Source organism: Nesoenas mayeri, assembly GCF_963082525.1.
Source record: "Nesoenas mayeri genome assembly, chromosome: 1".
In the NCBI taxonomy this organism is placed as follows: Eukaryota; Metazoa; Chordata; class Aves; order Columbiformes; family Columbidae; genus Nesoenas; species Nesoenas mayeri.
Genome location: NC_137541.1, coordinates 92,848,274 through 92,862,230, shown reverse-complemented (window position 1 = coordinate 92,862,230; position 13,957 = coordinate 92,848,274). Strand labels below are relative to the sequence as shown.

At 43.8% G+C, this 13,957-nt stretch overlaps 1 protein-coding gene across 1 annotated transcript; it reads right to left on the bottom strand.

Moving 5' to 3' along the window:
- Positions 1 to 662: 662 nt before the first annotated feature.
- On the bottom strand, positions 663 to 13,331 carry LOC308053058 (uncharacterized protein). The gene is made up of 4 exons (XM_080363793.1): positions 13,283 to 13,331; positions 7,219 to 7,268; positions 5,109 to 5,143; positions 663 to 1,698 (listed from the first exon to the last, which is right to left on the bottom strand). The coding sequence occupies exons 1-4, from the start codon at positions 13,306 to 13,308 to the stop codon at positions 1,501 to 1,503; spliced, it is 309 nt and encodes a 102-aa protein (XP_080219919.1). The 5' UTR covers positions 13,309 to 13,331; the 3' UTR covers positions 663 to 1,500.
- Positions 13,332 to 13,957: the final 626 nt, after the last annotated feature.

Sequence of the window (13,957 nt, the reverse complement as noted above, 5' to 3'; positions counted from 1 at the left end):
TTTATATCTTTGAGGTAAATTGATCATGTAAAAGGAAATAACCAAGTGAATTAATTATGGTCATCCATTAGAGACAGAGCAGTGTGCAAACACATTATTTCATCAAGTTAGCTATTTTGTGTGAATGCTTAATTTTAATAGAAGGACTGTGGTTAATATTTTAATGACTGAAGTGACTGCGACACTGCTAAAAAGGAAAAGACAGTTCTGGTAATTCAGCTTGTGGAGTGTACAACTAGCCTTTTAAAATCCCATGGCAGACAGTCATGTGTGTAGCCACAGCAGCTGTTACAGATTTGGGGCAGATGCCTTCACCACAGCAGCACCTGCAGGGTGCTGCCTGCACTGTGCTGGCAGTGTGTCTGTCCGCTGCTGTGTGGAACCACTCACCCATGGGACTGAACCCGGCACTGAAACTGCAGGTGGGAATGCAAAGGTTCTACACTACAACGCCAGGGCTGCAGCCAGCAATCACATGCAAAGGAAGACTTTAAATCAGGAAAATTGTTCAATATTTTCTTACAAATTGTTTTATTACAAAAGTGGAGGGAGTGAAGAAAATATGCTCAAGCAAGAACACAGGCACGTAATCACTTTATGAGCTCCGCTGAGCAGTTGAATAACTGGTTTCAGTCCTGTGCGCATGTCCAGGAATGCTGCTTGCAGAGGGGTGATGGGCTACAGGGAAGTTATCTTCTGGCGTTGCAGAGAGACAAACCTGAGACTCCAGATGGATTGAGCTTGAAGTTTTCTGTCATGGAGACAACACCTGAGAATCTTCTACTGAGGGGTGTGTAGTTACTGCCTGTGCAGTGTCAGGTTTCATAGATTTCCAACTGTCTGCAATTTTTGTTTTGCATGCAGTTTGTTGCTTTTTTATTTAATTCAAATTTCCTTAAGATTTCAGTCTAATATAAGTAGCATTACATTAAAGTGGGGAGCAATTTGAGAAACAAGTTTTTTGTCAGAATTGTACATTGTATAATAGTATATATCAAGCAGGACAGAAAACTTTGGAAAAGATTAAGTGTACCTAACACTGAGTCTATGCTTTCATTTGAAAAAATTAAACACTACCCCCAACAACAAAGAAACAAAAATCCCAACAACAAAGGGTGTTTTTATCGCATTTTTGAGATTTCTATCAGTAGTTCTGTAAGACCTCTTTTTTTTAAAAAAAAAAACAGTACCATAGAAATCCAGAAAAATGTGCAGCCTCAGTTGCTTCTAGTAATGAAACACCTAATGCTCTATAGAGAAAGTCTTACAATGGCAGTTGCTACTGATTCCTCTTTAACTGTCAAGTCCTATACTCTGTCCATGTCTCTTTCTGTGTTCATCTTTTCATGGACAGGTAGATGTGTCCTAATGAGTAAGCTCAGTGACATGAGCGAGGTGTTTGAAGACCTGACAGCAGAGGAAGGATGGTGAGCAAGTCCGCATACTGCTGGCTTAAACATTCAAACAAAAGAGTACCTTAGGAGCAGAAAGTGTCCTTTTCTAGGTTATCAGGACATAATCATATTCACTGTGCTCTTCAGTGCTGGCAATATTTTCCTTCCTCTTGGGCACATTGACAAGTGCGTATTCTGTCCGGTTGTTTGTCTTAATCACAGAGGCTTCATGTTTTACATCATGGCTGACAGTTGAGTACCACAGTTCACTGGAATTCATAGAATCTCTTTTGGCAATATGTTCCTGAGTGAGGGAGAGAAAGAGAGAGAGAAGCTTCAATGTGATTATACTCTGAATAAGTTTGCAATGTGAAGAAAACTGGTATAGCCTGTGTGCTCATGCGGTGGTATTGACCAATGCATGAAGTACTGAAAATAGCTTGTAAATCCAGAGTCATTTCCCTACTGTACAGGCCACGGATGGGCACCAGGTGCACCAAACAACAAGTGCACACTTGGTGTGGGTGGGGAGTGAAGGCCTGACTCTTGTTCTGAGGTTGATAGCACTTAGCAGTAGGTTAGGTAATAAAAAGCTCATCACCACACACACGAGGGAGCAGAGTGGCAGGTGGGAGAACCCAAATCATTCCCTGCCCTGGGTCTCCCCCGTGCTGTCTCAGGAGATCCATCATCCTGGTGGTTCCGGGGTGACATCTAGCCAATGAGCAAACAGGAACAGCTCTCCAGATCACCTTAAGATGGGGAGTAAGGGGATGTTACTAAAAGTATGGGACATATTATTGATTCAGGTGAGGGGCGGACATTTGTGATTTACACAAGACTTACTATTATGGGAGGAACTAAAGGGAGGGATCAGGGTGATTTGAAGAGCAAAAGGCATGGGAAAGTAGGGGGATAAAGAGAGATCCAGGGGAGTCATGGTCAGCTGCCATAGAGACCGTAGGGTCTGGGAGTTGACTCAGACCCCAAATGTGCATGTGTGTCTATGCAGGAGACACCCTGTCCTGGAAGGCACCCGGCCTCATGTGAGATGCAGCGATGTCTAACCCCCTCCCTGGTCATCCTTGTCTAATGCTCTCCCTGAATACAGAGGGAGAAGAAGGAAGAGGCATGAATGAAGGAGGAGGTAAGATTGTGTGGGAAAATGCCTTCCCAACTCTGTTTAGACTTGTCCCTCCTTTTGCCTCTTGAAGGTGTTTGCTAATGGGTTGTGGATGATTGTGCATCTATATAGCTGGCAGGATGACTCACTAAATCTAAAGGGATGATGTCAACTGCTCAAGTACTCAGAAGTTAAAAATTTGTTTGCCCTGATGCTCTTGATTTGAACTTACTGGATAATAAAGCCAACAAGTTTGGGTTTTATAGTGTCATCCTGTATTGCCTGTAGCAGTAGTAGTATTTTAAGTGGGTGCCACCAAGTTCATGCTGACATTTGTGGCTACCTTTCATACTCTGTAAGTGGAACAGAGGTCTCTGCTCCATGGGTTAATAAACTCAAAGGGTTTTCTTTTATTTTTCAAACCCAAAAGTGAGAAATAGTTGTTAGAACCTAATTTCTGCCAAATCGTTCTAGGATTTTCCTAGTTTATATAAACCATTTTGTCTGTTTAGAGTCTGTTTGGTGTGAAAGTTGTCCTGATTTTGAAGACACTTCACTGGAAATAATCCCTGAGTTTTGATCTGAGGCTTTATACAATTTTGAGATTCAGAAATTCCAGAAGATTTAAGGAGCAATCAAGGTGGACTTGCTTAAGAAAAAGGAATTCCCTACCTATCTTTAGGGGCATGGCTCTCTCCTCCCCTAGTCACTATTGCAGAGAATTGGGAGGGCAGCAGTATTTCTTCTGTGAGCCTGTGAAATGAGAACAGGTAGGCTCTTCATTTTCATTGGCTCCAAATCCACTGAGTGAAGCCTGGAGTATTTCTTGTCACTTTCAACATACAGAACCACCCAAGACTTGCTCATAGCCACATTTTCCAGAATCCTTCCAGTCTACAAGTTGTGAAAGGCTGTTACCATCGACCTTCTCTTATCAATGGGGAGACTGAAGTGCAGAGGTGGAGTGATTTGTCCCACATGACGACAATGCAGGAGGAGCAAGCATGAAGACTCTTGAGATGTCATTTGACTCTCATTATGCATAGGCCATGTTGAATACCCAGAAGGGACGTCTCTCCTATTGCACTAACAACCCTTCCAGGCCTGTCTTCAAACCACACTCTGGGACTTTTACTTGGGACCAAAAACTCTCAAAACTAGACAGCTACTTGGCAGGTTCCCCATTACAGTTCCACCCCCTTATCTTCCCCCACAGTCCACCCCACGCTCACATGTGCAAATGATGAGCTCATTTAATCACACCCTTTTCTGTCATCTTGCCCACTTTCTTCAAAATTTTCTGCTAAACACCCACATATCTGTCGAGCACCAACTTTTGTTTTACTGATGTCATCTTGAAAAAAAGAAAACAGAAAAAAATAAAACAAAACCTAAACAAACAAAATATCCCAACAGGTTGGGCTGCTAAATGGCAACGCTTTGTTCTGTTATACAAAGGGCTTCTGGTGATTGTTTGCCATTGGTGACTTGAGGCAACTTCAGTCACCCTCTGCTAAAATGACCAAAGCAGAGGTGCATACCACAGGTACTCAGCTGCTGCCTCTTGGAGCCCAGTATATTAACACAAATGAGTACAGGAGACAGTGAAGTGCATCTGTTGAGAAGTGGCTGCTCCCTCACCCCTGCCATCTCTTTCCTCCAGGACAATGAGCTTGGGTAGAGGAGCCGGGCACATACCAAGTTATGTAGTAACCTCTTACATTACCTTGGAGTGTGTTGCCAGAGCTCCTGAATCTAACCCCAATGCAGGGAAGTAAGATCGACCGGGCACTGTGTTGACCATGCTAGTCTTTCCTGAATGTCCTCTCCTGCAGTGCTACCATTTGACCCATTCTGGTTTATAAGAAACTAAATCTTCAGTCTGACAGTGCATATTCTGAGACTTTTCTTCTTCCTTCTAGAGCAAGTGGAAAGGGAAACCTTATCTGTTCCAACAGACACTTGGTCTTTCTCTGAGACATCCAGTATTTTTTTTACAATAGAAAGGTTAACCATAACATTTTAAGACTCCAAGTATTAAATTTCCCTTTGTCTTTCAGCTTAAGACTTCTTTTATTATTAAAGCTTGTTGGCAATAGTCCAGTTAAATGGCTCTATGAAAAGATGTGATGCTGAAACTGAAACTTTTTCTGGAAACATGACAGTCTTGATGAAACTGTAGGTAAGAGAGGTTATGCTGGCTACCAGAAAGCTGAGGGGAGGAGGAGAGAGAAGGACACCCCCCCAAGCCATAAATTGCCCAGTGGCTCGGGGCGCTTAACTTGGACACGATCATGAGACACAGCCTCCTGAATTGCCTCATTTGGGCCAGTGTTACACTCAGCCTCTGAAATGACAGGTGAGTGCTGCGGTCTGTTTGGCCACTGGCTGCCCAAGAGTGGAGCTGTGTATCATAGTTTGTATACACACATTTATTTGATACACTGGGCTTAAACTGATGTTTTTCTGCATCCCAAGCAAATAACTGGATTATGAGGCTTTCTCTATCCTGCAGGAATGTGATGGACACCTCTCTTTTTGACACATGGATGTTTTGGAGAGCAGCAAAAACATTCACTTTTAGTCATTACCTTGATGGTACTTGGTGGATCGCTGTCAGTCTGCGCTGGAGAAAGAGGAAGAAATCATGTGATTGTCATTCTTTTGTGCAGCAACAGGACACAAGGACTTTTTACAGCACAGGATTTACTAAGACTTAGCTACAGCATGAGCACAAGCTGCTCAAAATCATGAGCTAGTGTGACATTAATTGGGGAAAGGGTTGAATCTCTGAGGGCTAAGTAAATCTGATGGCTTTTGAAGATTTATCTTTTCTCTAGTTTAACACACACTTATGTCACAAAGCACTGCTCATCAACCTTGATAAAATCTAGATGTGCAGCCTTATTTTTGTTTGTTTGTTTTTTGTTTTGTTTGTTTGTTTTGGTTTTGGTTGGTTGGTTTGGTTGTGTTTTTTTCTGTGGGTTTTGTCTTTTTTTTTTTTTAACTTCACTGAAATCAGTTTTATGTGTGTCTCTTAAAAATGGCTGTTCTTGTTTGCTTGGTCTCTGACTTTATTTCAGCTTTATGGCTAATGCAGCCTTAATTCTAACTGGGATTGCTGGCATTAGGGTGCAGAGGCATGATGTGCCACATGCCCAATGTGCACTGGGTGTTTGTGCACTTGGGTTGGGTGGGTTTGGGCTTTCCCGGAAATTTGTCTCTCTGCCCTGTAAGCATCTAAAGGGCAGGGGCTTGTTGTTTGCGTCATCTTTTCTCACAGCTTTATTTTTAGCTGCCTAGCTGGTTCTTGTTATGAGGTTGATTGAGCTAGTGGTCACTCCTGGAAAATTTCAGAGCTGAGCTTTCACTTTTGCCTAAGAAAATGGGGGTTTTAAGTGTACTTGTTTTGCAACCTGACTGAAGGAAAGACATCAGTCTTTCAATATTGTGTCAAAGCTGCCAAGTTAGAGAACTTAACAGTATTTTAAAACATGACTGTACTTCCTTGACACTGACATGAAATCATCTATATACGTGACTAAAACGAGCTGTTCCTCCTTAAGCAAATACCACACTTTGTGTAAAAAGTGAAAGTATTATACCATCCCTACATGAAGGGCTTTACTCACTGATGGAGAACATAACAGTCTGAATCGAAACCAAGACCTTGTGATTCATGTGAACACACGCAATCCTGGTTACTACGTGAGTCTTCCCCATTTGCATGTTTAATATGTAGAGACTATTTTATTAGCAGAATACCTCATACTCACGTGTGTTTAGAAAAAGTCCCAACCTGTACTTGTATATGGGGAACAGAGTCTGGCATGTGACTAAATGTGGGGCATGCTGAGCTGAGTCCCTTCTCCTGCACAGGTGCTGTAACCAATAGCCTCATGCAGAATTTTCCCCAGAAAAGTCTGCTCAGCTGGTCATGTAGGCATGAAGGTGGCACCCACAGATAAAACCAATAAGTGGCCACGGCTGGGAGTCAAACCCAGTAGTCGCTTTCCTTTGACCTCCCTTGGATTCCCTGTTTTCCTTGCAAGCTCTTGCTAGTCCTGCGTTGCGAACGGAACCCTCTTGCCCTTTCATCACTTCACTCTGCCAGGTAACACAGAGCTTTGTCACAGACACCACACCACTGTGCTGGGTCTTTTGCAGAAGCAGACACCAGGCTCCTCACTTCACTACAGGCTACCACATCTGAAGAGAAAACTGAGAGAGAAAAAAATATGCAGGTGCTTTTTTTTAGCACAGGCATCCCATGAACTGGGTGCTCCCCTGCTACAGTTTGGAAGCTTTCAAGTCTGTGGGTCCAGCTGTGATTTACCAAGGCTGAGTTTACTATCACAGGAGGCAGCTGCACAGCAGTGGCTGAGGCACATGTGGTGCAGGAGGCTGGAGGGGATGGCTGCCTCCTTGTGTTGTGTTATTCCAGAAACAAAAAAAGCAAGACGCCCCAAATAATCCAGTTCAATGGAGCAGCAAGAGGGCAGATGTCTCCCCCACTGGATGTAAGGAGGTTTCCACCAGCTGGGATGCAAAATGCCTTGTTATGGCTGCTGCCCATGGCTGTGCCTGTAGACACCAGCTGCCTCCTTAGCAATGCTGTGTGCTGGTGAAGGGCTCTCCCACACCCCCAACCCATGCCATGCTACACCACCCCCAGGGTGCTCAAGAAGCATCTTTACTTACTTTCCTTGTGGGAGTACCTTTTTCTTCTGGTGGGAACATGCACTTTCCACCTAGCGTATGGAGAAACGGGTGGGTAGATTAGGTCCGGTGCTGGTTGGCCCTCACTCCCCACCACCAAACCCTGGGTACCTATGGTCACATAAGGAAGCCCCACCACCAGTTATTTGAGCAAGCTACTTCACACAGCTTCTCTGCCTTCTCAGCCTTTCCCCTGTTGGTACACAGGAGGCAGCCCCAGGCAGGCACCCAGCCCTGCCCAGCAGCTGCAGGGGCTGTCCCAGGGTAAGAGAGACACAAATCACAGGTCTCACCCAACGGAGAGATGGCAGGGACAAGCAGGCAGCAGGCATTGTGGCATTCAGCCATTCCTGTGAAGTACAGCCTTTTTCCCCCTGCGGCAGCCTGGCAGCAGCTCAGCAAAATTTGTGGTTTTGAGGAGCAATCAACCTTTCTGGGCTTGTCTGGATTAAATACCTCCAAATGGGTGAGTGAGCAGTAAATATTGTGAAACGATATGAAAGAAAACAGCCCCATTCCTCCCCAAATTATTAAAATCAGTCTATGTACTGGTCTGTCTCGGTGAAAATCAAAAGAAAGGTAAACACTGTGATTGTATAACACAAACTGCAAACCCAAAGGTGGGTGCAAGGCTAGCAGACAGGCCAGCTCCTGATACATCTAAAAATAAACTTTGCTGTTTCAGGCAGAAAGCTATACTTTCAGGTTTAAATACTGAAATTGTTTGGCGAATTTAAGATCCTCTAAATTATGGCCAAACTGCTCCGTTATCAGGCTTTTTGATAATATGAGCTAGGCTTGCTGATGTGTGCACTGTTGCTTATAGCTTACAATTTTGTGCTTGTAAAATGCTTGTAGAGTAATTTACATACATTGTACAATGCGGTAATGATATTTATATATTAGATATACATATATAATAAAAAGTACTAACGTACTGTAAAGCTGCCAAGTTGTATGAAGTTGAGAAATAAACCCAACTTGCTGCTGGAGATGCATTATGAGTCAGTGTCTAACTGCATATTTGCATGTTCTATTTTTTTTTTTTTTACTAGTACCAGAGGTAAGTAGATAATGTCACTATTCTTTGTTGCTGTCGATAGTTTCCTTGCTAAACATGTGGTCCTAGATCTTAGTTATTTCATATACTACCCAAGTTTGGCAATTAGCATGAAATAATTTATTTGTGGATATGCCCCTGGTATTTTTATGAGAGTAACAGGAATGTTTGCAAATATTAGTGAACATCCCAATTTCATGTTTACAGAAGATTTTACATCGCTTTCATTACAGCTGGGAATGAAGAGAAATCCAATCCTAACTCATTCCAGGTGGCCTACCTGTTTTTCTTTGAATTGTATATGTCATTTTGCCCACACTCAGTATAAACTCTTATATCTTAGTTGGAGATGCCAATATGAATATATCTTATGTGTATTTATAATACACATAGTTCACAATAGAAGTATGTCATAACTGTCAGATGTCCTGATTTTGCTATAAGTGTTGTTGTTTTCTGATCATCTATTTATTCAATTTTTTTGGTTTATGTTCAGTTGGCTTCTGATTTTTCTCACTTGGGAGGAAAGTTTGTTGGGCTTGGATAGCTCTTCTCTTGAACTATCATAAGATAAATAGTATATATTTCTGTAGCAAGTTAGAACTGTAAACTGCTGTACAGCCCTTAGATAAAGTCTTATTTAGTCAATAATGTGTAATCCTATGGGAAATACGTTGCATGGCCTGAGAACCGAAAGCGTTTTTTAGCATCTGCATCCATACTACAGACATGCTGGCTCCTTTGAGGCAGGTTCCCAGCAGTTATAGCAGGAAAGCCTGACTTGCATATTGTTGGAGGGGTTTTGGGGTTGTTGGCTCTTGTTGTGTTGTGTGGGTTTTTTGAGGCAATTATAGGTACAGGTTTATCAGTGAAAATGCTGGGAAATAGTTCTGGCCAACAGTCTCAAAAGAAGAGAAAAGCGACTCAACTATTAAAATAAAAAAAAACAGCAACAGAATTAACTTTCTTTGTTTCCATAGTTTCACTTTGCTGTTTGCAGAGCAGCAATACGAGCTGTTGTACAGATTCCAGAGGCTGTCATGCTTGGGAAGTGGTCAAGCCAAATAAAGAAGTGTCACTAAAAGCTCTCCAGATAGAAGAGATGAAGTGGTAGGCTTGGGGATATATAGGAAGAAGAAAAGAGGGTCAAGAAACTGAATACAGAGGAGGCAACAGGGTATATGGACAAATGATGGGGTCTGAAACCATTCCGCTCCAGGTTGCGACATTTTCTCCCAGCAGCTGCCATATCAAGCCACCTGCTCTTAAGAGCTTGAATTTGTGTTAGGTCTGCTTTGCTCACCTGAAGCTACAGTTACCTTCAGTCTGATTTTACTTCAAACCCATTTGCCAAAGTGCCAAGAGACAAGGTGGTGGATGCCCCTTCTGTCCCCAGAAGGGACTTCCTGGGCAGAGGTAGTGAGATGCTGATGATATGGTCATGCACACATTCACTGAGCCACCTTCATAAGGAGTGATGCCAGCCTTGCCTGTTTTCAGAAATACGGTTCTCCTCTGACCTGCTGTGGGACATGACAGCACCAGTCTTCAGGAGCTAGGACTTCAGTGGGTAGCTGCTGCAGCTGTTGTCTCCATCTAACTTGTTCTCCCTCAATAAGAGGTTACTGGTCCAGAAATAGTTTTGATGGTACCTGGCTCCTTAAACCAACCACCTCTAACACTAAACTGCCAAACACTGAAAGCAAACAAACAAAAAAACCTCATCTGATGAAGACAAAAAAATGATATCTTTGTTCTGTGGCTAGCTGCTTGACTAAGAAAGCTCAATCCCCCCTCATTTCAATGTGTTGTTAGTCGTGCTACCCCCATAATTGCCCCTGTGTCTTCTCCCTCTGGGACCCCACTAGCCACAGCTGGTCCTCACTTTGAGCTGATGAGTTTTGCCTGCTGACCTAAATGGACATGTAATTTTGGGTTATTTCCTCCACATGGCTGCTGGTATTCCTGAGTCTTGTAGTTAGTCACTCCCCCATCCACAGGTGTCCATCTACTTTGTTTTTTTCAGATCTGGTTAAAGCTACTCAGGAGAGATTCTGGCAGCTGGATGGTGTGACTGCATGAGCCTCATTCCTTAGGAATCTGGGTTTGCAACAATATAAATTATGAATGCAGAACAAAATGCTTTGGGGAGGATTTTTGGAGGTGGGTATACGCATTGTGTGTCAGACAAGAAACAGAGGCATTTTGGGGGACCTTAGCAAAATCATTATGAATTTGATCTCACAGCAGTACTAAGTGCCGTCAGGAGTGCAGGATCGGGTGAGCATGGATGGGGTGACTGCTATGAAATATGCACAAACTCTCATGAGCTTTTCATTTAGCCTGATTGTGACCCTGCCTTATGTTGTGGAGCAGAGGAGCCCTTCCTAGCTGTCCCTCAGCCCCTGCCTCACCCTGCCTGGTGTGCAGTGGTGGCTGGGGCTGGACGTCGGCAGCGCTGGAGCCTTGCCAGAATGCTGTGTCACTGTACAGGAATGACAGTTTTCTAAAGAAAAAGAAAAGCTTCGTCATTTCTCCATCTCTCTGAACTTCTGCAAGGTCTGATTTTTCAGAAAGAGCCAGCTTTATCAGCAATCAGGCAGCTATGACTGAGGAGTGATGTGCTACACGAATTTCACGGTAAGCTGGCTTTGCTAATTGACGGGAGATGAAGCAAGATGAGCTACAGTTGCTTTCTGTCCTGCAAGGGCAGCTAGTTAACGATCTCCCTGTGATACTTCTCCTGGCAGTAGTTTGTTATAAAAGAGCTTTTGAAGGTTGGGAGCTGCCCGAGCACAGGCTGCGGCACAGCACTGTGCCAGTACCACCACTTATGGCAGTGGACTTTCCTCCCCTCCCCTCCCCTCTCCTCTGATGTGTGATAGCCCCGTCAACAGCTAGCAGGAAAAACCTGTTTTATAAAAGCCTTGCTTATGGTGCCCTGCTTCCTGCTCCTAAAAAGCAGTCAGTAACATTTTCAAAAGCAGCACAAGTGCCATTTGTAAGTGTGACACAGGCACTTAAAGCACTGGGGCTTCAGCAAGCTTGGGAACCAAGAGCGTGGGGCTGAGATCTAACAGGTGTGTGAGCTCAGTGCTGCTTCGTGCTGCCACAGGTTAGGACCAACCAGCTTCACATGGATTTTGTTGGCCTCAGCTGAAACTGCTTCTGAGAACAATGGTTCCATGCTTTGGGGACTTTTTTTTTTTCCCTCAAAGCCAGGTAAAGTGGTCATGCCTTAGATCTCCTGACATAGACCTGCAGAGAGGTGAGGGTTGCACTCTCTTTGGAAATAAACAGAACATTTATTTTTGACAAGAACCTCATCTGAGCTTCTCAAGACCAAGTAAGCAGTCAGGGTGCAGTTCTCAGAAGCTGATTACTTTTTTCTTTGATTTACCAAGAAGGCAATGGGAAAGAGAGAGGATTTTCCTCTCTGTGCACCTTCAAGGAAATAATCTGTCCACACAGTGGTTTTTTTCATATTTCTACTAGGAGAGGTGTTACAGGAGAGCCCTGATGACTGTTCCTTGGATGTACAAAGACACAGACTGAGAGCTAGGACAGTATTTAGCAGACATAAAGCTGTGACACGAACACCTGGCAAAGCAATGGCCAGAAGGGCTGGGTGCCTGGGTGGGATAGCATCCAACATCTGCCACTCTGAAGTGGTGTTGCCTTTTCTAGATGTCTTTTCCTATGGCTATGGATAGCCAGGCCAGGCAAACCCAGCTGCGTACCATGACACAGCAAGGCTGGAGGGTGAGAGAGCCACATGAAGCTATGGCACCATGGTGGCATCCCCCAGACGGGCCAGCCCTGGGCACCCTGTGCAGCATCACCAGCTGTGATGCTGGCTCTCACCTGCTTGTGTCTGGGATCTGCCTCTCATCTTCCCCCACCTCATCATATTTAGGCACATGGAGTCAGGCTCTCTCCTTGAAAATCTCAGGTTGCTCTAAGATAACATGTGAGCTGCTTCTTTCCCAGAACAAACCTCCCTCTGTTCACTTTAATGAAAGAAGTCTTTCCTTGAGCCAACCAGTTTTGGTGTGTGTGTGGGTCATCATTATTATTTAAAAATTTCCACCGGTGTGACTTTGTATCTCTGCTTTGTAATGTGCTGCTTCAAGAGCCAAAGTTTCCCTGTATGCCCTGTTTGGATGGAATAAACTCAGAAGTATCTAAGCGCTTTACTATTTCCAGGTAAAAAGGATATTTTTAGTACAATTTTCCCCCTTTCCATGGGTGATATTAAAGACTGCTGTGCTGAAAAGTGATTGAATCCTGCTGGAAACTCTCACTGCAGGGAGAGCAGCGATGGCAGCTTGTTGGCCATAGCAGCATGGCACGTGGGCCAGTGCCCAACAGTGCTTGTGGTCCCTGCACTGAGCATCTCCAGCATGGATGGTGCAAGAAGACAACCTGCCTGTCCTAGGTGACTCCTGCTGTGCATCCTCCTCTGTCTTCGCAGCTCCGTAGGAGACAATCTGTTCCTACCCACTGTTGTACATAACTACAGTATATATATGTATATCATTTCAATATAATTTAATCTATTTATGTACAATGTATATAAAAGATTGCCCTTATGAGACACAATGCAACAGATAAAAGTTGGCAAGATGAAACTTTAAGTGCAGTTTTCCTTCCTGGAAACCTGGAGCAGATGACAAGTATTCTGTTCCTTGTGCTCCTCCTCTGTAACACCTTTCCTCCCTTCAGCAAACCCTCAGTGCTGAGAGCCTAGGCATGAAGTCATCTCCCTAAAAAACACCTTGAGGCAATACTCTTTGACATACTAAGAATGACATTGTTCTTCTTAATTTGCTTGCTAACTAACCTTTGTTTAATCAAGAGGCTCCTCATCGTGTCTTACATGGTCCCTTAAGGTTGACTCATTGCAGGTATAATTTGATCCTATATTAAATCAAATCACTCAGCCCTCTTGTTTAGTAATTAAATATAAAATGATATTGAACCTACCTTATTTTTGGTAGGCAGTTTCCCATGCTTCCACTGGATCTCTGCACCCTTGGGCAGCCAATTTTGGTGTGGCTTCCCCGCTGGCTGAATTGTTTTCTGCACTGGCTATGTTAAAGATTGAAACTCAGTGACCAAACAGGCTTACTATCTCTCACACCGTAAGCATATGCAGCACCCAGATATTGTGCATCTAAAAAAAACCAACAAAAAAAAGCTACCACAGCAGACAACCACGGACGAGTGGGGGTGGGAGAGAAAGAGAGGAGGGATGGAAGTGTGACGTGGCTTCCTGAGGCACTGGGGCCTGGAAGGGTGTGCTATGCTGGTGACCTCCACAAAGATGCTAGTGGGTTGCAGCATGGACCTGCTCTAGGATCCCCTGACTGAAATAGCGACTTGGGGTGCTCTCAGCAAGAGGAAACCACATGCTTAGACCTCTTGCTTTTCTGAGAAATGGTGTGACAAACTGAATGGTAAAAAACAAACTGTTCAAACACCAACGAAGCACAGCATTTGCTACTGAGTCTGTCCAATGCAATCTATTTTTGCTTCTTCCTCTGTTTCTTGTCTTTTTTTTTATCTCTTTTTCTTCCTCCTGAGCTACAAGGAAGAAGAAAAATAGAAGAACCAGAAATACAATTTGCAGAGCTGATGGTTCAGAGAGTATGTTTTAAT